The sequence below is a fragment of the Chanos chanos genome, chromosome 1 (assembly GCF_902362185.1).
Source record: "Chanos chanos chromosome 1, fChaCha1.1, whole genome shotgun sequence".
Classification (NCBI taxonomy): Eukaryota; Metazoa; Chordata; class Actinopteri; order Gonorynchiformes; family Chanidae; genus Chanos; species Chanos chanos.
The window spans coordinates 3,895,371-3,917,138 of record NC_044495.1 but is presented as its reverse complement, the minus strand read 5'-3'; the positions used below and the strand labels follow the sequence as shown (position 1 = coordinate 3,917,138).

The window sequence follows — 21,768 nt, the reverse complement described above, 5'->3', positions numbered from 1 at the left end:
TGGATCAACTCCAGCACACGGTCCAGCTGGCAACCCCCTTAAGACTGGATATAAGGGATGTGACTGGAATGACCTCAAATCTGTACTTATTATTAAACTGTATTAGAAATTAATTGAGATCGCAGTTCACCAAAAGCAAGTTCCCACCCTTATATTTTTAAGAACTGAGGGTTAAGACTAAAACATCAAGACATGTGGCCAAAAACTCCTCTTAACACTTACAAAAGAGAGAGCAGAAATGGCTCAACTTCTGCAAAACACTATTTTTTTTTTTTTTTTTTTAAACAGAGGCTTTACTTTCTGCATTCCGTCAACTCTCACTTTAGTTTCCCACAAACAGTATCTCACAAAGCAATATCTTGCGCACTTCAGTCTAGCTACTTATTACTGATCCCTAATTCCAGCATAGGAACAGACCAAATATAATGCAGCACATACTGTAATTGATCATCAGTGCACATCCGTGTTGCGTGACGTTTTACCTGATCCTAGCCTTTATGGTTTTGAGTCTTTTCAGTTGTTAAGGATGGAACGACTCTTTAAAGTCTTACAGTATAGTGGACTTATTATAAACACCTCAAACTGTCTTAATTTTACCGAAAGAGCACGGATGCTCCTGTCGGTCGGAGCCACCGGACAGCACGTCTCTCCTATTCTACCTCTGTAAGTGGCCACACACATTCGGGAGGAGGCGCTCTTTACTTAAACAGCGCCTCCTCGTGTACGCGTCTTAAAATAAAAACACAGAGTCTGAGATAGACGTCCTTAGAAAGTCAATTAAAACGTTCATCCACTCGTACTTTTCACATCTTTGTAAATAACTGTATTAACATTACACATGAAATCTGAGGGGGGGGGGGGGGGGGGGGTCAGTTACTGAATATCAAAAACACTAGTAGTGTGGGTTTGTTTTTTTCCTGAGAGGGCGGGGCGGTGTCACGTGACGTGGAAGCTGCCTTTATATACATCGAGTTCAGTAATCCATGGGGAACATCACGTACGACGACAAAGTGCTTCAAAGTTCTCTTAATTAATGCGGCCAGACACCGAGTTTTACTCCAAAATACATAACTTAATGTCACTTATTGATTCGTAGAGTCCTTCTTTTGCACTTTCTGCACTGCGTTGTCGGTGTGGAGAACAAATGATTTGTCGTCATGGCGGAATACCTCGGCTTGAGGGCTAGGAAGAACAGAATAAAGAGGCTTAAGTTTATCCACTAACTTGCAGGGCAAGAACTCGCCACACCGAATAGGAAACCGCCAGAAATTCGATACAGCAGCATTCAAAGGTATTTTCTCTGACTCTAGCGACCCTCAATTTATAAGCGCGTTTGTTATATCTCGTGAGTTAGTGCTAGCAAAAATGGACCGCGGTGGTTGTCGTTTAAATGGCGGTGGCGGAGGCGATAGTCAAGGCGGTGGGTCGGAAGCGGGATCCCGGTACGGGATGATCACCCTGGAGGACCTCGAGTCCTTCGCCGAGGACCAACTCTCGGATTCGGGAAATGGAAGTTTAGAGGAGGGGGAGACTATGGAGGAAGAAGAGGATCAAGAACGACTACTGCACTATTGGCAGGACGTCGCGAGGGGACACCAGGTGGAAGTACCAAGAGGTGAGTAGAAAAGAAAGACAGAAACTGCCGAGTGCTCGTAATTAAAGTAAAACACGACATGTTCGACGTAACCGAGTGGTCGCGTGGATGCACAGACATAACTGTCGACAAATAATGTCTACAGCCGCCGTCCTATTTGTTTTCATGCCCCTTATCGAGCGACCTACTTAAGGTTCAAAAGAATGATCCAGCCAACTGGTACTACATTTAACCCTGCTTAATTCATGGTTACTCTAAATTAAAATATATTAGCAATGACCTCTACTTGCATCATCTGCATGAAATAGGTTGTACTTTACATCATGTTAGAGCTTATACGATAACAGTTTGCAGAACTAATACAGATCTGGGTTTCAACACTTTTTATTTATGATATAACTCGATTTAGAGCAGGTTCTTGACAGTGTTTGTATTTTCTTCCCCCGTGATGTTTGAGTTGAAGTTAGCATTGATAGGATTTTTACAAATTATATTTACTATAGTGTGTGACTATAGATCCGTGTCAAAATTTCTCCCCAATGCGTGTGGGTGGTGTTTTGCATATTCTAGTACAACTAGATAAAGGAATGACTGCTTGAACAATATTTACGGCATATCACGCCAAACAGATAATGTAACAGTTAACACTTAAACAGCACCTCTCTGTCGCCTAAATTGCAGCAATAAATGAACAGTTTAGAGAAAGATACGTGATTCTTTATGTCGGTTCTGTGGAAGAACCAACAGAGTTCGGATAGAATTCCGGCGTTTCAAACCACGTTCTGTGTAACCTAAGTGGCTAGCAATGAGAACTTCTGTGGCAGAGGCCCCGTGTTTACGATGATTCATCAAATAACCAGAACAGAGACCCTGGCCTATACCGTTTGGGCTGACTTTTGACCGCTATAGTATCACCCGCACCTACTGCATGTGTATAATATTGACATCGGTGTAATGGGACGAGTGTGGGGGTTCGTATTTGAGGCGAAATGGCACTTACACACTTTGAGCGGTAGTGATTACTGATGGTAACCAGCAGCTCGTCGGAGTACATTGCGACTGTATTTGTAAACACAGTTGACGGAATGGGAGAAAACATTCCCGTTCAATGTACCATCCTGACCTCTAAAATTCAAGAGAACACCCTTCAAGCCCACACTAGGCACACGTGTGTGGGTATCTGATGACGTAGCTATAGTTACTATATGTAGACATCAGTGAGGTTACACGAAAATAGAGCAAAGGTACATTAACACTTCACTCTTGTTTATTGTAGGTTTACGGCCCCTCGTGTACAGTACAAAAAAGGCACGAGAACTGATATCCTTAGCTTGTCAGTCGTAAACAGGCTGGTTTATCAAATAAAGGAGGGCCTTTTTCTCCCCCCGCAGTCAGATGGACCTGCAATCTAACAGCCGAACACGCGTTAAGCCAGACCAATGTTCACGGCCAGTTCTCCTAGCCCTTAACAGCCATTGTTAACCGATTTAAAGCGCTCGTTTCATTTTGTTTACCACGGGGGGAAGAGTAAAATAGAACACACTACTCCATACATATGGAAGTTGGCCTTTGGCTCCGATATCGTAGGCTTTAAAACGTCACACCCAAACGAGTTGCTAGCCACAACATAAGTCATAGCACATTAGATCTTTAAGTCTCCACAGTGTGGGCAAAATGTGCAGTTCCAAAGACAAGATTACAATGTTGGATTAAAAAAAAAAAACATCTTCAGTACAATGTTTCTGGTTCTCGTTCTTATACGTTTCTTTGAACAAAGGTGTCTGCGAAACGACCCCATGTAAATGTAGTGATAGTTGTTGTCTTAACAACTTGACATCTTATCAACTGTCTCGAGTACTGTTACGAACCCCGCCTCTTCTCAATGTTCGTTTTCAGCTCGTCTTACCCAAACTTGTATTAAACAACGCTCGGCTAAGTCTAGCGAGCGACCACGGCAACCCTTAAGCTATCGGAAACATTTTAGCGGTTTCTTCGTCTTTTTAAACGCCAGTCAGATGTGCGTTTCTAGTACAAGTATATCTGTACTCTGAGATCAGAGCTGAAGATACAGTGTTGACCTACTTGCATAGCCTGTGGAATGCGGTGTGTATGTGTATGTGTATGTGTGTGTGTGTATGTGTGTGCGTGCGCGCAGAACCTCAAAAGTGTGCACCCGGCCGGTCTCCCCGGCTGCCCCATCCCCCTTAGATGTACCGACACACACATACGACACCACACAGCTTCAACTTAGAACTCCGGTCATACTTTCCACAGGTTCTGTAGGTTGCCTCAGTGTTACTAATCATATAAAGCTGTACTTATTCGTGCTTAAGACTGCAATCACTGTGCTCACATTGACTACAAACACATAACGTATTTGCTCAAGTGTTCGTTGACAGAAGGGCAGGAGAAATTCATCTGTCTGCAGAATAATTAGTTGTGTACAAAAATAGACATCTGTTGTGCTTCTGCCTTTGAAACAAAACATCACTTTTTTTTGTGAAAGGTGTACACACTTGTTGAATACCAGCATGGGTATTTCAAAGCAGTCTACAGCTTGTGTACACTGTACACACGCGCACACACACACACACACACACACACACACACAGAACAGTAGTATCTATTTTCTAATCTAAGGTAGGCAGGACCTCCATGTAAACACAAGCTGGACTCTCGTTCAGGAAGAAAAGGTGTCTGTCTTCCAGCCAAAGTAAACTGATGGGCATCAGGCCGTCATATGTAATGAGGAGGTCAAATGTTGCTGAGTCAGGCCATTAAGACAGATTTCGAGTGAAGATTTCTCCAGAATACGCAGCTGAAATGAGATGACGCACAGGGAATATGTTTTTTTGTCAAATGAACCTAATGAACCATCACTTGCCCAAATACAAATGCGTGGATTTCACGTCAACACTTTGAATACGGGTTTGAATACTGAGTATGTGAATTCGAGAAGCTGTCTGGGTCCATTACTTCATTCACACAGAGAGAGCACTGGGGTCTGTTCATCTTCCTCTCTCACCTCTACAGAATAACAGGGTTATCTCGTGCTATGTGGTGAATGCACCGCCTCATCAAAGCCAAGAGCAAAGTTCGTTGTAATCGATGCCGTTCTTAATAGACATGCAGTCCACCAGTTCAGGCCTGTAGACACGATGAGCCGGTTCAGCTTACAGCCCTCAGTTCTCTGCCTGCAGCTATATTTATCGCTCGCTCACTCACTCACTCCCTCACGCACTCCCTCCCTCACTCACTCCCTCCCTCACTCACTCACGCACTCTGGGCTTTTCAGCCTGCATTTATCTTATGTTGCCACTAGCCATTAGTCTGCAGTCACGGCCTTAATGATTGGCACCTTGATTAAGATTAACTAAACAAAAGACTGTGTGAAAATAATACCAGTACTTAACAGTATTTTGCTTTTTGGCCCTCTAGTGGGATTTGTTTTTGTCTTTGTTTTTGGGGGGGGGGGGGGTTGTGAACTTTTTATGGTGCGATGAAGCTAGACATGTACATTTTCTAAATTGTACACATCGCCCCAGAAAGTTAAACAAAGATTTGAGACACACCCTCCTTTTTTTTTTTTTTTTTTACATAATCTATACTCTTTGATGACCCCAGGGAATATATATTCAGTCTGATTTACAAAGGTCAGCAACCATTTGGTTCTCTCTTTCTCTGTGTGTACGAGCTCCCTGATTTTCCCCCCTGTATCAGACGACAGATGGGCTGTGTTGACATGGCCTGTCCTCCAGCTGATCAGTGCAATGACTACCACACCTTCAGACAGGTCAACTCAGCTATGGATCTCACTTCCAAATTTGGTGATCTACAAAACAGTACATTTCTATTCTAGATCGACCGTTAACACACCTGATTCAGCACAGGAGGTCCTGAACAAGTGAAATATTTGTCATGTGTGAGCTAAAAGAAAACCAAGCAGTCTTCTGTGTAGTCCATGCAAGTTCTCCTGTGGGTTCCCTCATCAGGCGTAGCCATCCTCTTTTGTTTTCCCAGACTGCCTTGAGCTCATAGCGAGCGTTGCCTTCCGATTCGGACGGATTAGCATTCCCATTCTGGGACAGGTAAATCCTTTCCCCAAATACAGTAAAGATCAGCACAGCGCACTAACCTTCTTTTCTCCTCAGCGTGTTAAACCGTGCAATTAAGAGCAGTTAGTCTTAGTGAAACTGTATGGGCTCTCAAAGACCTCCATTGTGTCAGAGTGAGACAGTTTTTCAGCGTGTATTAGTCTACTGTAAAAACCAGAAAACCTTTTAATCCCCCAGGCTGTTTAAAATATTAAGGTCGCGGTTGTTGCCGAGGACAAACAGTAGATTTATAACAAAATGCCACATACGCAAATCCCTGACCACAGGTTTCTCTGGAGGTCAAACATTTTTAGTGGAACAGACACAGACAAACACAGACATGGCAGCTGAAAGAGAGAGAGAGAGAGAGAGACAGGACCAATTCTTCTGACTCCTTTAAAAACACAGAGCCCTCCAGTTTTTACATATATGTCTCCAGCCAGGTTGTCAACAAAACACTTGGTTTGACTTGACAGCCTAGAAATGCATTAAGATGATACCTGTTTGAGTGTGTCTGTTTTCCATTAGAACTTCTAAGTCTGTAAACATATATAATTGTAGTACCAGTAAATAATTGTATATAATTGTAGTAAAAACCTCTTACATAAGCACAACAGAGAGAAATTAAGAGGATGGAAGATGATGATGTGAACAGGACGACTCGTCCAGTTTTCGAGGGACTGCTTGAACCACTTTGTCACCAAACAGCTCAAGCGTGCAATGAAGACCCAGCGTCACATTTAGCAGATTAGCGCAAAGCCTGCTGCCCGTAACCAAGGCGACTCCCCTGCTATATAATACAGCGCACCTGTGACACGTAGTCATCACATGCACAGTAAATATCAGGTGTCCACGTGCACTAACAAAGCGAGGTGCCAGATCAGATACGTCAAGGCGAGGCAGTGGGCGGGTGTCTCTTCGTGGTTTTTTTAAGTGATCCCCCGCGTGACCAAATGGTTAAACGCAGATTTAAGAGCAAGTCGCTAACATTATTTTCCTCCTCACGCCACATAAAAAAAGGTCACATTTACCAGCACGTTGCTGCTGTGGCCGGAACAGCGCATGTCATGTCCAGCTGGCTCATGTCGTTAGGTTACGAAGTCTGGAAAATACTCGCTCGGTCCCGGGGCAGAGAAGCGTTCTGTTCCCCTTTCCTGACACGCTCGATCAAAGTCAGCAGGGCTTGGATGATTAGCTCAACTTGTAGCAAAACGCTGCTGTCAAAGAACTCCAAGACTGGATTAAAAAAAAAAAAAAACCTTTCCTGACCAAGAACAGGGGCAACAAACGATCATTAATCAGCAGCGCTCTCTCTTTGCCCTGCGTGGAGCCCTACCGTCCCCCCCCGGGACGTGCACTTCATAACCTTGTCGGCCGTCGTTAGCATCCTGCCAGAGGACTGGATGGCACTGGGCCGTCGGGCGGCTGGCATCCGCGCCAAGCTCTGCCACGACACGCACCAGATCCCGTGTCGCGCCTGTCCGATCAGAGCACCCCCGGCGCTGGAATGACGGGGGCGGGCGTTTTCTGGGGAGGGACAGGTGCAGAACAGAAGGGGGCCGAGCGAACTCTCGGCCGTTCGAGTCTTTAAGGAATTGGCTAATCAAGCACGAGCATTTTCTTCTCCAGCATAAACGTGTGTGCTGCTCTGTTTCCGCAAAGCGAATTAAAAACGTCCTCTGCCTTTTGCCCTCGGCACATGAACAGGAGCTGCTCATAGATTCAGGCCCTTTTTCCTGTTCTGCAAGGGGTTCATTTAAGAGAATGCTGTTTTTATTGTTGTTGTTGTTGTTGTTTCCATGGTGTTGTCACATGCTGTCAAGAGGTCGACGGCACGCAGCTGTAGTTTTTCGACTGTTGCCGTGTGTTACAAAACCCATGACCGATCGATGGTATGGTCTTCCTCCACAGATATGGCCGAACCCATTCAGCAGCTGACGACCAATAACAACGGAACGAACAGTCGCGAACAGGTTCCCTACACGCTCATTTCCCGCAAAGAGAAGGTAGGTTTCAGCTCACCTCGAAACGACACACTCACCCTCTGATTGACAGACAGAACAAGTCTGACGGCTCGAAACTGACAGCTCTGACACCTTTTCAAGTGAGAGAGAGTAATTAAAGGACATTTGTCCTGGAGGCAGTGGCTATAAACTCTAGGTGTGTACTTAAACACTCCACTCAGGCAAATTTCCAGGGTTACACCGCACATACACTCCGCTAAGGAAAACAAAGAGAAACACACACACACACACACATATACATACACGCTCGTGCACACTCCCTTTCAATAACGGGTGGAGATATTTGCTGAAGAGCGAGCGGAACGCCACGTTCCTGGCAAAAATCAAGGGTTGCTATGGGATGCGAGTGTACAGGGACGTGGAAGTCTGAACAGCCTGTTTCACACCATTATCATCTGCTAATGAATAACCGAGGACAATTACATATCTACGCTGCCAACCACTGTAACTGAGACAAAATGTTTGCTTTTTAATTGTCTTTTAATATTCAGTTTGTGGTGCCCAGGCCATGGCAAACCAATACAACACTGTTATTCAATCAGGCATGAAAGTCTGCGTACATATGTTTATGACCTTTATGAGTCAAAACGGACAATTTCACCCACTGAGTTAAGTTGTGTAAATCTAAAAAATCTTCACGTGTAGTCTTATTCTTATTCTCAGTTGTTCAGGAAGCAAGCCTCTCAACAAAGGTTTACTAGCAGACAAGTTTTCAGCAGACAGAAACTATACGTCTCCATCTGTCTGTGTGTTTCACTTTTCACACACATCTGGTAATGAGCTATGGCAAAGGGGATAGGCAGAACACAGCCAGTCACCGATTTTTAAGCACAAGGATCTGCGAACAACCCAACTCCAGTGTGTTCCAACAAAACAAATATCTTCACGCGCACACACACACACACACACACACACACCTTGCAAAGAAGGCCTACGGGGAGTTTGCATATTTTCACCTGCATTTAGGGGCCGGGGCAGCTGTGAGATGACTTGTTTATGCGGATAAAAATATGACATTTGACCTTTTTCTCCCCACTCCCCCCCACTCCCTTTGATTTCCTTTAGTTTCTGAAGCCCAGAGACAGAAAGGGACCTTCTCTGCCTGGTGCAGAGAGCTGATCTGCTTAGTTCAACCATCTTAATTTTCCCAAGTCTCCCAAATGAAACATGGGCCAAAGACCATTCAAACAGTCAAACGCAGACAGCGACTCCAGGGATGTGAATTGCGTCCACGCGCAGTATGCAGATGTGTGTTGCGACCGACTTACTTCTAACCGTGCTAACGCAGTGTTGAGTAAGCCAGCCTGCCTGTCTCCTCAGAGTGGAATAAATACATCAGTCTAACAGGCTTACCTTTGGGAAAGCCAGAGGAGCAGGGAGAAGGCAAGATTTTGGACAGAACGGTGCAGGGGGTAATCCCCTCTGTACCGCCTAATCTTGTCTAGCCACTAGAGGAGAGCCGTAAGACACTTAGCCGCTGTTCTGAGGTCAGTGACGACAGGGAAAGGGTCAGGAAAGGGGATTCAGACCTCTCCATTTATAGCAGCTCAGATCAGCGCAACCATTTTCACCATAGCACAGCTAGCTACGCTGAGGAACATACACGGAGAACCTGTATGAGCAAAAAAAAATCAGGTACATTTTCTCAGATTCAGCCAGATATGAACATTATGTCTCAAAGTGCTGTTTAAAAAAATTTCTGCTGTTAAGCCACTATTTTAACAATGGAAGTTGCCATACTAAGCAGTGGATGGAGACGACGACACTGAGAGAGCATTGTACACTGCCCACCGTTCCTATAGAAACCCTTCTAAAATCACAAATAAGGTCTGTAATTCTTATTACGCATTTATAAACATCAAATGGATTTTCTGCTACGAGTTTTAGCGATTCACTGTCGGGCATGCCGTATTAAAATTCCTCTGTGTGGTAGTTCTGATGATATTTAGAAACATTTAAGAGTAAACATTAAACAGAAAACATTTCTCTGGGTGCTCTTACATTCCTCATGATTGAATACAGGTCCCCAACCCTGACAACTACCTTCTGTGAAAATCCAACTATACTGAATACACAAATTAATAACCAGACCAAAAAAAAAGTTGAGATTTGTATGTATGGCATACAGATGAACAGTTTAAATGTATCTATGGCATACAGATGAACAGTTCAGTGACTGGGGGTGGGGCTGTGTTTTGAGCACTCCCACTGTAAAACTGGATGAAGCAGTGATTGACATCTGGGCTTGGTGAATACACGGGTGGGGTGTGTGTTTCTGGTGCAGATTATGGCGATGTTCTGAAATGGTGTTTTCGTTGTGTGTGTGCGTGCGTGTGTGTATGCGTGTGTGTGTGTGTGTGTTGTATTTCAGTGCGGGGACGTGCTGTACGAGAAGCGGCACTACGAGAAGGCTCACTGGGCGTGCATCACCGTGCACGAGGACACGTACGAGCAGAGCATCTGCTACGGCTTCATGAAGATCATGAGATACATCTGCCAACAGAACTCTTTAGGTGACCGAACTCTGCACCCCGTTTACGCTCCTCCGGAGGGGCGGGAGGGGCTTTGGTCCACCAGGCAGGATTTCTCGGTCCGCCTGAAGTCAGAACCGTCCAATAAAAATAACGGCCAAGGGATGTTCCCGTTTGCGTTTGGCAGTCGGGATTTTTGACTCAGGTTGCCTGGGTAACCATGGAATTCTGCTTCCTGGTTTGGCCTGTATGTAGAACGGGTTTTATTTTAGGACATCAACTGGAAAGCGAGTGCTGGACATGAGGAAATCTAGAGGTGTGCACAGGCGTAATTTATACAGCCTGCTGTCAAACTGTGTTTGTCTCCGCCACATGTTTGGTTCCACTAATCACCACATCCCCTCTGATACTACCATCACAACAGACATAAATACCCCTGAGTCAAACAATGACATTCTCAAGCGCTTTCAGTAGAAAAGAAACTGGGCCTTATCATAAAGTTGACAGCCTAAAACACAACAAAGAAAGTGTTCTAGGAAGAAAATACGTTTTGTTTTGTTTTGTTTTGTTTAAAAAACCATCATGAGACCCAAACGTTCACACGTGGTTTTTTTCCGTGGTCCGTAACAGGAAGCTACCTGGGAATGTCTATCCCCATCGTGACCGTGGTTCGTACGGATGACACCCATACGACTCTGGCCAGAGCGGTCACCGTGGCGTATTACCTGCCCACGATTCACCAGGCTCAGCCCCCGCAGCCCAGCGACGCGGAGATACTCATCGAACAGTGGCCCGCCACCATCGTCTACACCAGGTGAGCGGGGAGGGACGACCCCTCACGCTGGGGTCGCCTTCGGGGTTTTCAGTCACTCAACACGCGGTACGAGTCATCGCGTTAACGGGGTTATCATTCTTCGCGCAGGTTGTGGCTAATGCCGCGTTTAAATGCAAAAATTAAGATTCAGAAAGCGCGAGGCTTAATTAACTGCACCTGGGTTACGCAACTGGAATTCGGCGACTGGCCAGAATCATTGTCAGTGGGTTTTAAACACAGGTTTCCTGCTTCCTACTGAAATGCAGTTTTATCGAAAAACCAAGGTCCACAAGATACTGACAGATCACAGTTGGTGTCTGATTGAGTATCTGAGTGGGTTTATCAAGGTCCTTTCATGCCTCTGCGTAGCCAGGGTCACCTTGCCCTGTCAGGACTCATTTCTTCCTTTCGGAATGTGATTATTACAAATCGAGTAAACTCAGTATGGGTGGGGGGAGCTTCACACCATAACCCCTTTTTTTTTCTTTTTAATTATTTTCCACAGGGCCTTCACGGGACCCACAAACGAAATCTCAATCATCAGTGAGATCAACACACTGGCCGAAGTCCTCGACAACGTGGCTGTCTGTCTCAACGACTCCTTCATCGTGGCCGGCTACACTAACCCGGCCGCTGCCCACCGACAAAACGAGATCTGGTTCCTCGAGAGGCCGTGACCTCCGCACCTGCCGCCCAGTGACCTGTGACCTCCACACCCCAACGCCTCCCCAGCCCCATCTTCCTCCTCCTCCTCTTCCTCAGACTGATTTATGCTTTTTAGTTTTTTCGAACCCAGATCCTAAATCCTCGTCAAACGTGAAATGGCTGTGATCAGAGACGACTGCTCAGATATGTGCCAGAGGGCTGAGAACGGGTCCCCCTGCTGCTTTTTCACGGCGTCCCAACAGAGACGGGAGAAAACGGGGAACAGATCAGCGGTAGAGGAGCAGTGGAAAACGGATCACGATGTCAAAACGCATTAGCAGGGCAAAACACAAGAAAAACAAACAAAACACCACAAAACAAATGAGCTACCGCCAACCCCTCAACCACACACAAACACACACACACACACACAACAAACACACACACACACACACCACACCACACACACAACACACACAAACAACACACACACAAAATGAATGCAATGGTCACACTGATTTTTAAGTGTGAATGCAAGAGAAGCTACGTCAAAGGAAGAGAAGACACATCACTGCAAACCCAAAGCTGAGAAGTAGTAGTAGAAGATGAAGAAGATGATGATGAAGGAGGAGGAGGAGGAGGGGAAAAAAACCTCACTGTTGCTGTATGACAATCGAGTGTGACGCTCTTTTTTTTTTTTTTTTTTAACCCTTCCCCTGCCTGCCCTTCACTTCACGGTGAAGACGTACATTCCTCGTTCTCTAAGCCATGCTGTCCCCGCAGACTCTTCAAAAACGAAAACCTCCTGACCTCTTACTGATTCTCACACTGCTTTTGTGTTAACGTTTAGTGTGTGTTTGCACTTTCTGTAAATCTAACCCCGCGCCACTGCTGATGACGGAGTGAAAAAAAAAAAAAAAGGATAAAAAGAAAGAAAGAAAAAAAAATCAAATGTGATGTATACTTGTAAGAATACATAGATTACAGAAAGAAAAAAAAGATGTATACATAGTCTTAGTACTATTTCTATATTTTTTTGTTAAAGAGATGAGATGTTTCCTCTTTTTCTGCGTTATCACTGCGGAGATGAATCTCCAGTCAAACCAGTGTTCTTTAGAGAAATTTAAATGTTTTCTACTGTCTGGATATTTAACACAAAACAATGACAAAGTACACAGAAATAAATATATATATATATATATTACAACTTTACACTCTCCTGTCTCACCCCCCCCCCTTCTCTGACTGGACCTTATGAAAGTGAGGCACTGCTGAGGGATGGTGCTGAGGTTGATGGAAATGTTCGTGAAGCCAGTCACAAAGAGTAGACAAGACAGCCAAAAGCACGTTGTCAGTTCATCAGCACAGGATTACATTTCTCTCACTCCCAGTGCTTTGCGTAGGCGCGTTTTAGATCAGTAGGTAAGCTGTAAGTGCATTTCACAAGACACTTTGAAGACAAGAGGAAACCAGCCATGTAGAAGATTGTTTTGGAAGTTCAGTGCATCTAACGCAAACATGGTGTCCCCCTCGCCCCTGCCCCATTCAGTGGCCAGACAAGTTGTCAGTTGAAGTTGTAGCTGCGTGTAACTGTGGTGGAACACTTACTGTTGGGATTGTTCTATTGGTCTCAGGCTCTGTTCACAATCAGTCTGGTCTTCAATGGAAATGCAGCAGGAGCAGCAGGGAACCGTGGGTAGCAACCACACAAGTCTACTCTGTGTTGATCAACAAGTCATTTGGATTCATTGAATCTGAATTGGGGGGGGGGGGGGGGGGGGGTGGTCCCCTTTTTGGGCTTATTTATTTTTCCCAGCGTTTTTCAAAGGTACAGTGTGTCAGAGTTTCTGTTAAGTGTTACAATGACAGAGCCCCTGTCCCCTGTGGCTCTCTCAACTGTTTGGTCAACAAGTGTTTTAAAAGGGTGTCAAACCCGCTCTGTTCCACCATCACAGAGGGCCAGGAAACCAACAAACAGGAGGACATTAAAGAAAAACGTTCGTCATTCAGAAAAGTTCAGTAGAGAATAAGCCACGAGTCAGTCTCATAAGAGTCACAGCACTCAGGAGTCACAGCTATACCACAGTATATTCTGTATCTCATTAGTCTTTTAAATTGTAAATTCAAACGGATGGAGAAGAAGACCAGAGGTCGAGGTAAGGAACCGAACCACTCCAGTGCCAAACGTGCAGTCCCCCTCTTGACCCGGGTTTCCTGAGCCTCTTAACAGACAGGCAGGGTGCAGAATACAATGAAACGAATATGGCTACAGACAATGTCCCAGGTCGTAGCAGCTGCTCCAAAAATCAGTGTCAGGAGTGGTGTAACATTACTCTCGCTCGCAAACAATGCATTTCATGTTACACACAAGCTCTTCCTAAGGCTCAGTTACCCGGGCCATGCGTAACCCACCCCCCCCCCCCCCCCCGATGCGCAGGATCTCCGTGCTTGTGGTTGTAAAGAAGGGACTGGGTGTTAAGAAAGGCAGGGGTGTCATCTGTCCGCGGGCACGTCACCAGAGTCGGCGTAGAAAGAGAAGACGGGAACCCTGCGTGGATCCGCTTGCCCCGCGTGTCACCCCTATGAACCAAAGTCGTGGTTTCCCATTGTTAACAGGCTGGTTTCAAGAGACCCCTCCACAAGCCATGCTATGCTATGCTATGCTATGCCATCTCTGATAAAGCCCTCAGACCGCTGGACACTGCACGGCAGCTGCTGCCGCAGGCCAAGAGCAGACCCGATACAGGCCGGTCCGGTGCTGCTCAGAGTCACTCTTCATTAGTTCAGTCAGGAGGAAAACGCTGAGTGGTATTTTAATCAGAGAAATGAACACTCCAACAGGCTCTCCCCAGGAACCCAGACAAGCACACACACACACGCTCACTCAGGTTCTAATTCATTATAAAATCTCTCCCCCTCTCTGTCTGTCTGTCTGGCTGTCTCTCTCACGCTCTCTCTCTCTCTCATACTGCTTGTCTGGCAGGAGATCACTCATTACACGCTTTGTCCGCACGGTGAATGACAAGTTGATAGGACAACACATTTAATCCTCTGGGAGTCTTCCAAACTACTAAAACACATTCTTTAAACCTACGACAAAATAAAGCCTGTTAGCACATAGAGCAGAGAGAAAAGAGAGAGAGCTACAGAAACAGGGAGAGAGAGAGAGAGAGAGAGAAACAGGGAGAGAGAGAGAGAGAGAGAGAGAGGGCCAAGGTGAGCTCTTGTTCAGTGTGCACCCTGACACTGACGTATCATGTGGTGGATCCTCCTCAGGCTGTATGTAATACATGTGCTGAGAGAGAAGGGAAAAGCAGAAGCCACACTGGCTCTCGTTACAGAGGACTCTTCTCACGTCTCCTCAGACCACCGCTGCTACACTACACGTCACCACAAGATGGCAACAGAGCTGTGCCACAAACTCGCATGCGCAAACGGAGCCTGAGTTTCAGTCCAATCTCACCCAAGCAGACAATAAGGTCAAAACGTAAGCTGAGCTTCAAAGCCGTGCCAGAGCATTATGTTTTCACAGGAAATCTCTCAACACACAGAAGCCGCTTTTACATCGGGGCGTTCTGTTTACCACAGTAAATAGAGACTCTACTGAGGAGGGGACTGCCAGAATGTTCCCTTAGAATGTTGCGTTAGACTGAACTCGACAATATTAAGAGTTGCTTACGAAATGTTTTGCAACTGCTTTGTTCAAAACACCACAGTACCCCAGTAAACAGGCCGTAGTGGTATTCACTCACTGTGTCACAGAACCCATCTCAATCACGACAACACAAGTCACCAGAAACAGGCTCGTAATGCCCATGGCGAGTACCTGAGAGTGTACAATACAGTGAGACACAAAACAGAGCCACTCATTTGGACAGGAGCTCACGTCGTCTTAAAGTGAACTGAACCTGTAAATCACCGTGTACGTAACCAAATCAGCCAATGACCACAGAAAAAAAAAAGAAGTCAGCGTTAATTGTTTCTTGCAAAACCACAAATAACGGTGCCGCGTGTGGACTACAGTAGTACTGTGTTTAGAAATGAGCAGGATTTGTAATGAATATGGCTTCCTTCCCTTGCTTACTGCATGTTCACATTTCTCCCAGACTGTTTTAGCCTCACGGAAATACAAGACAAGTCGATGTGGGGCCTCGGAGAATATCTCCAAAACCATTTGATAAAAAGTTTTGAAACTCAGCAGGATTCTACAAGGTCAAAACAGTCAGTGCATCACACAGACCGCTGTTCACTGGGCCACAGGGCGGTGGAGTGAGACAATTCACAGATTTTCTTCCCTAATTATCACCAACACCCAGTTTGACTCAATTCAGACATTTCTGATCACCGTCACTCTAGACAGCATTAATTTTCAACCCTTTTTTTAATTACAAAGTTTGTGACATATTCATGAAAATATTTACAAAATATTTTTCTCTGAATTCTCCAATTCATGCATTCAAGAATATTATTACTATTCTGACTAAAAGGCTTGTAGCTTCTTAAAAAAACAACAACAACAAAAAAACAGGCATACACAAAATTGGGCTTCAGACTAGTTCTTAGTTGATAGTAAACTTTCTAGAACAGCCACAAGATGGCACTGTACACAGTAGGTCAAACCAGTGCATTTGCATCACAAGTTTGTGATCATAGTGTTATTTGAGGGGGTTTGTTTTAAATATGGTATAAACTTTGGAGACAGCACTGGCCTTGCTCTTAATCCAGTTATTATTCTTACTTTTTTTTCTAAAGATATGTAACTATTGGATGCTACAGCACACCAGAGAAAATAAACTCAACCATTGCAAACTTGCATATCTGCATCTCATACCTCAACATATCGGAACAATCTATCATACAGTTGCTTAGCAACATGCAGCCGAAATTCTCCGGTTTGAAACTTCTGCCTTATCTGACCATTCATCTCTACTGAAACTGCTTTACTCCAATTATATTTTTGGGACAACGCATTGCACATGCAAGTTCAGAAACACAACCAACAGCAGAAAACACATTAAACACCTCTTAAAGAAGGGAAAGTATTAAGAGAAGAGTCACTGGACCCTTACCTGCAGGTACCGGGACTGGTACCCGGAGAGGGACTCTCCCAGGGGGACGACCACCTTCTCCAGTCTGCGGTGGTGAGAATAGGGCTGCACGTCAAGGCTCTCCTCTGACCTCAGCTCAAAGTGAGAGATCAGCAGGTTAGAGACAACCTGCTGGACAGCCTGCAGGCGCACACACACACAGACACACACACACACAAAACACACACACACACACACACACACACACAAACACACACACACACAGACACACACAGACACACACAAACACACACAAAACACACACACACAGACAGACCCAGAGAGAAACAGAGGCATCCAGATTAACACCAGAAAGAAACAGAGGCATCCAGATTAACACAGCAGAGAAACAGAGACACTGAGATTAATATCAGACAGACACAAAGACATCAAGATGAACACCATGGCCGTATTGTCCATCTTATTCCATGACATCCAATATCATATTTCAGGAACAGAGGAACACTTCCAAAGCCTGATATTTTAATCCTTAAGGACTGAATCAGCGGTTCCAGGGGCTCCACAGGACCACGAAGCACTGCATTGGCTTTGCCTGTATAGGGCTAAAGTAACTGCATACAGAACCCTGATGGCCCCAGAGGGGACTGACTCACACAGTGTCCTGTTCTCTCACTGATTTGACTTGTCACCCAAACAATAACACATTTGTGAAGTGTCCCGGTCACGGAGTATAAAAATAGTCTGGGTGGTAATTAAGGATTCTCTGCGTACGAGCGGACAACCCCAGCGCTAACCAGTTCCGAAGTTACTTCAGAACACGTCCAACAGAACAAAAGTTTTAAAAAGTTTTAGTGCTGAGACAAAACGACGAGAACATAAGCGGCACGTCCAAATCAATGTGGACTCGTAGAAACAACACATCACCAAACTGCTAAGAAAATGTTAATCCATTTAGGCTCAGTCAAGTTCTTCCTCGCATATTCCCCTTGAATAGGCACTGGGTGGTCAAACTTGTTTAATATTTCACATGCGTAAATGAGCAGTCTATAAGTTTGTCCCACCGGCCCATGGCTGAGAACTACTTTTTTTGTTGCTGCTGTTGTTCTCATTTTATTTTCTTGCCATTCAATAGACTTTAAGTGATTTCTGTGAATACCATGGTGAGGCTACTTAGGCCTGTATTTACAGTAAATTCAAACAACAATTTTCCAGTTGATTTCACTGGTCGGATCAGTGTGTCTGTAAATGATCAGTACAAACCTTAATATCGCCTCCGGGCGTGGCACTAAGCGCCAGGACACGAAACTGCCGCGTCTGATTGGCCAGTTCTCTTACGACCTGATCGAAAGAATGAAAATATCATTTAAACGATGTACACAGATCACCTTTTCTGAATGTAAGAACACTTCAAAAAAGACAGATCTTGGGTTAAAGAGAGCTGGTCCTTTGAAAAGATAACGAGACTGAACACGCTGTATGGGTAAAATCATTGTTTTTTAAATTACAAATTTGTTAATTCAGTCGATGGTCTTACACACAGCGACATGTGATCATTCTGGATGAGCATCTTACAAGTCCTTTGAGTTACCTGTTTTTATCTTTACGTGGACGTACCTGACAATACGCGTGGTTTCCTAAGGCTTTATGGGCCTCGTCAATGACTATGCACTTAATCTGGGTCGCCGGGCACGTGTTTCTAGACAGATCATTGACCATCACCTGAGGCGTCAGAAAAAACACGCGCTTGGACCGCCACAACTCCCGTCTCTGCTGCGCCTGCGTGCTCCCTGAAACCAAGCCGTGAGACAGAGAGTTAAACAACTTCAGTTCTCCCTTAGAGATCCCCGAGAGACATAACAGCAGCAACACCTCATAAAATCATACGTACACTATTGCACTGCATTTCACCCAAACGCAACGTTACTTAGTTGCACTTCGACCTGACTGCAGGTACTGTCGAGCTATAGTGCACAGCTTAGTTAGACAAAGCACTCTGCAGACAGAGTGATAGCATTACGCTGTCACTAAGGGAACACAAATATCTTTGTAGGTCTAACGGTGAGCTATTTCTTAAGCACAGTCATAAGAAACATAATGGTTATCTGGGTGCAGGACGCTGATCTTTACCTGTTAACTCTGCCATGTGTTCTTGTGGAATTCCCATCACTTTGTAACAGGCTTCAATTTGCTGCGCAACAAGTGGTTTCGTTGGGGCCATAAATACTATTTTTCCCGACGGGTACCAGCGGTAGAAATTATACATGACTACAGAAGCAATGAAGGTCTTTCCCAAGCCAGTGGGTAGACAGACCAGGGTGTTCTGAAACAAAGCTGCTTCAGAAATCTTCAGCTGGTAATCTCTGATCGGGTAGTTGGTTGGGTATATCCATATCTTGCCGGATGAGCTGTCGAAACCCGGTAGATCCGCGTGCTGTTTGTGCGAGACGTCTTCAGAACCACAGGTGGTGACTTGGTGTTTTTCTGACTCATGTTCCAGGGATTTTTCAGCCTCGTACACAGCCACAAGCATCAGATCATCATCGTCTTCCTCCTCTGCCTCCATCGACAGCTGACCAACGGCGGAGCTTTGGCCAATTCCACTCCATAAACTTTGTGGTGGGCGCGGGATGTCATTTTCTATTCTCTTAGCGTTCGCTAGCGCGCTGTTGTTTGCTGTGTTTGCCTTTCGCTGGGCTGGTACTTTTTCCCTCGCGTCTTTAAGCTGAGAAACTTTTTGAGGGATGTTAGCTCCCCACGTCTGGAATAAAGTTCGTTGTCCACCGCCGCTCATTTTAGCAGCTGCGCTTACAGGAGACAGTGCTAGTTGGCTAGAAGGCTATCACACCAGCATTAACAACGGCCTCTCAGTAATGTAGTTACTGCCTGAGTAGCACATTCTTACTAGTCTTCATCACTTTGTAATCTGCTGACTAGTGGCAGTTAGCAAAAAAGTAGTTATGTCCGGATAGCTAGCCCGCTGACATGCCATGTAGAACAAGAGATTATTCTTCCAAACCGACAAATCATATCCGTACCAGATTTGTTTTCATTCAAAAACATCACATTTTGCTCTTTTCTTAAAACGTGTTAGTGAGAACGCGTAGTTTTACAAATGAAACGCCATGCTCACCGTTCGCACAGAACTCGTTGTCTAGTGTTATCAAATGTGGCGCTACGAGTTTACATCACAGCGGGTCTGCGTGCAAAGATGACCCGGTGCATTTAAAAGCGACAAACTGCGCAGCTGCTGCGCAGAGAGAGGAATCGGGATAGGATAGCACCTGATAACCAGAAAATCAAACTTAAATCTTTTCAGGACAAACTCTACGATTTTACGAGAGTTCGACAAAACCAGCTACTTCCAAAGGACAAATTTACATCATAACAAAGTATGAATGTCATGGCTGTCGTTTCTTTCTCGAGTTTCGTTCATTTGTATGCTTGCTTTAGATTTATACCGATAATAATAATAATATTTATTTAGAGCCCAAATATCACTATTTATAGTCTCAAAGGGCTTTACATGTCTATAACAAAGTCAAATCAAAATTATATTATGCATAAGTTCGAGAAAATAGATAAGTCTTTAGTCTTGTTTTAAAAATACTGAGAGAGTTTGCCTCTCTAACTTAAGTAAACCATTCCAGAGGAAGGGAGAGCGGTAGGAAAAGGCTCGGTTGCCAGCGGACTTCTTTTTAACTCTTGGAAAGACTAATAATCCAGAATCTTGAGCGCGCAGGGTGCGAGGTGGGTTATAGGGTGTAATTAAGTCAGACAGGTAAGAAGGCGCAAGCCCATGTAAAATTTTATATGTTAATAAGAGGACCTTAAAATCTGCCCTTGCATGAATTGGGAGCCAATGAAGGGAAGCCAGGACAGGGCTAATGTGATCAAACTTCTTCGTTCTGGTCAGAATTCTAGCAGCAGCATTCTGGACCAACTGAAGACTACTGGTACTAGAGGCAGGCAGGCCAGAGTAAAGAACATTGCCGTAATCGAGGCGAGACGTGACGCGACGAATGCGTGAGCAATGGTTTCTGCATCAGCCATACTTACAAAAGGGCCTAATTTTAGCAATGTTACTGAGGTGATAAAAGGCAGTTTTGGTTGTGTTCTTGATATGAGTGACTAGCGAGAGACTAGAGTCAAAAATCACACCAAAGTTTTTAGCTGAAGAGTTTTGAGATGCTTATTATGATTATGATGCAGTTGTCAAAATTTAGGGTAAGATCACTAAAAAGATGCTTATGCATAGGGGGACCAATGATCAGCATTTCAGTCTTGCCTGTGTTAAGCATCATGAAATTTGAAAACATCCAACCCTTAATAGCACAAAGACATGCCTCAAGGTTAGCCAATTCAGAGCGGTCATGCTGGATAGGTAAGAAAATCTGAGTATCGTCAGCATAACAATGGAAGTTAACGTTGTAACTACGAATAATGTCACCCAAAGGGAGCATGTAAATAGAGAATAGAAGAGGGCCAAGGACTGATCCCTGAGGAACACCATAGTTAAGCTCATGGTATTCAGAGGTCACATTATTATAGTGGACACACTGCTCTCTCTCAGAGAGATAAGATTTAAACCAAGAGAGTGCCAGGTCACGAATGCCAATTTGGTTTTCGAGGCGCTTTAACAATATAGTGTGATCGACTGTGTCAAATGCTGCACTCAGATCAAGCACAATAAGAACAGAGGTAGCACCAGCATCCATGGCTAATAAGAGATCATTAGTTACTCTAGTAAGCGCGGTTTCAGTAGAGTGAAAACACCTGAAGCCTGACTGAAATATTTCAAACAGACTGTTAGAGGACATATGGGCCATCAGCTGAGCAGCTTCAAGTATTTTTGAAAGAAATGGGAGATTAGAGATCAGCCTATAATTATTTAAGGCTTCAGGGTCCAGGTTCGGTTTTTAAGTAAAGGCCTGATCATGGCTGTTTTAAAAGAGGAGGGTACAACATCAGATTTAAGTGACATATTTAGAGTGTTTAAGATTGTTGGGCCGAGAACCGAGAAAAGCTCTATGTAAAGTTTAGCAGGTAGGGGATTAAGGAGGCAAGAAGCTGGTTTAGCA

General features: G+C 44.8%; 2 protein-coding genes across 2 annotated transcripts in view; one reads left to right on the top strand and one right to left on the bottom strand.

The window, feature by feature from the left end:
- Positions 1–19,481, bottom strand: part of fancm (FA complementation group M) — a 48,014-nt gene extending 28,533 nt beyond the window's left edge. Inside the window, exons 1-4 of the mRNA XM_030785128.1 lie at positions 18,818–19,481; positions 18,305–18,477; positions 17,951–18,028; positions 16,712–16,870 (exon numbers count right to left, since the gene is read on the bottom strand). Coding sequence (XP_030640988.1) covers positions 16,712–16,870; positions 17,951–18,028; positions 18,305–18,477; positions 18,818–19,481 — 1,074 coding nt within the window. The remainder of the gene's footprint in view (positions 1–16,711; positions 16,871–17,950; positions 18,029–18,304; positions 18,478–18,817) is intronic.
- On the top strand, positions 1,205–11,980 carry soul3 (heme-binding protein soul3). The gene is made up of 5 exons (XM_030771555.1): positions 1,205–1,615; positions 7,600–7,694; positions 10,084–10,225; positions 10,814–10,997; positions 11,503–11,980. The coding sequence occupies exons 1-5, from the start codon at positions 1,366–1,368 to the stop codon at positions 11,672–11,674; spliced, it is 843 nt and encodes a 280-aa protein (XP_030627415.1). The 5' UTR covers positions 1,205–1,365; the 3' UTR covers positions 11,675–11,980.
- Positions 19,482–21,768: the final 2,287 nt, after the last annotated feature.

What these genes read in the sequence shown, in the direction of transcription:
- soul3 (XM_030771555.1), top strand. Translation starts at nt 1,366, where the DNA reads ATGGACCGCGGTGGTTGTCGTTTAAATGGCGGTGGCGGAGGCGATAGT. An exon ending in CCAGGTGGAAGTACCAAGAG is followed by an intron (nt 1,616 to 7,599) that starts GTGAGTAGAAAA and finishes CTTCCTCCACAG; the next exon opens with ATATGGCCGAACCCATTCAG. An exon ending in GCCACCATCGTCTACACCAG is followed by an intron (nt 10,998 to 11,502) that starts GTGAGCGGGGAG and finishes TATTTTCCACAG; the next exon opens with GGCCTTCACGGGACCCACAA.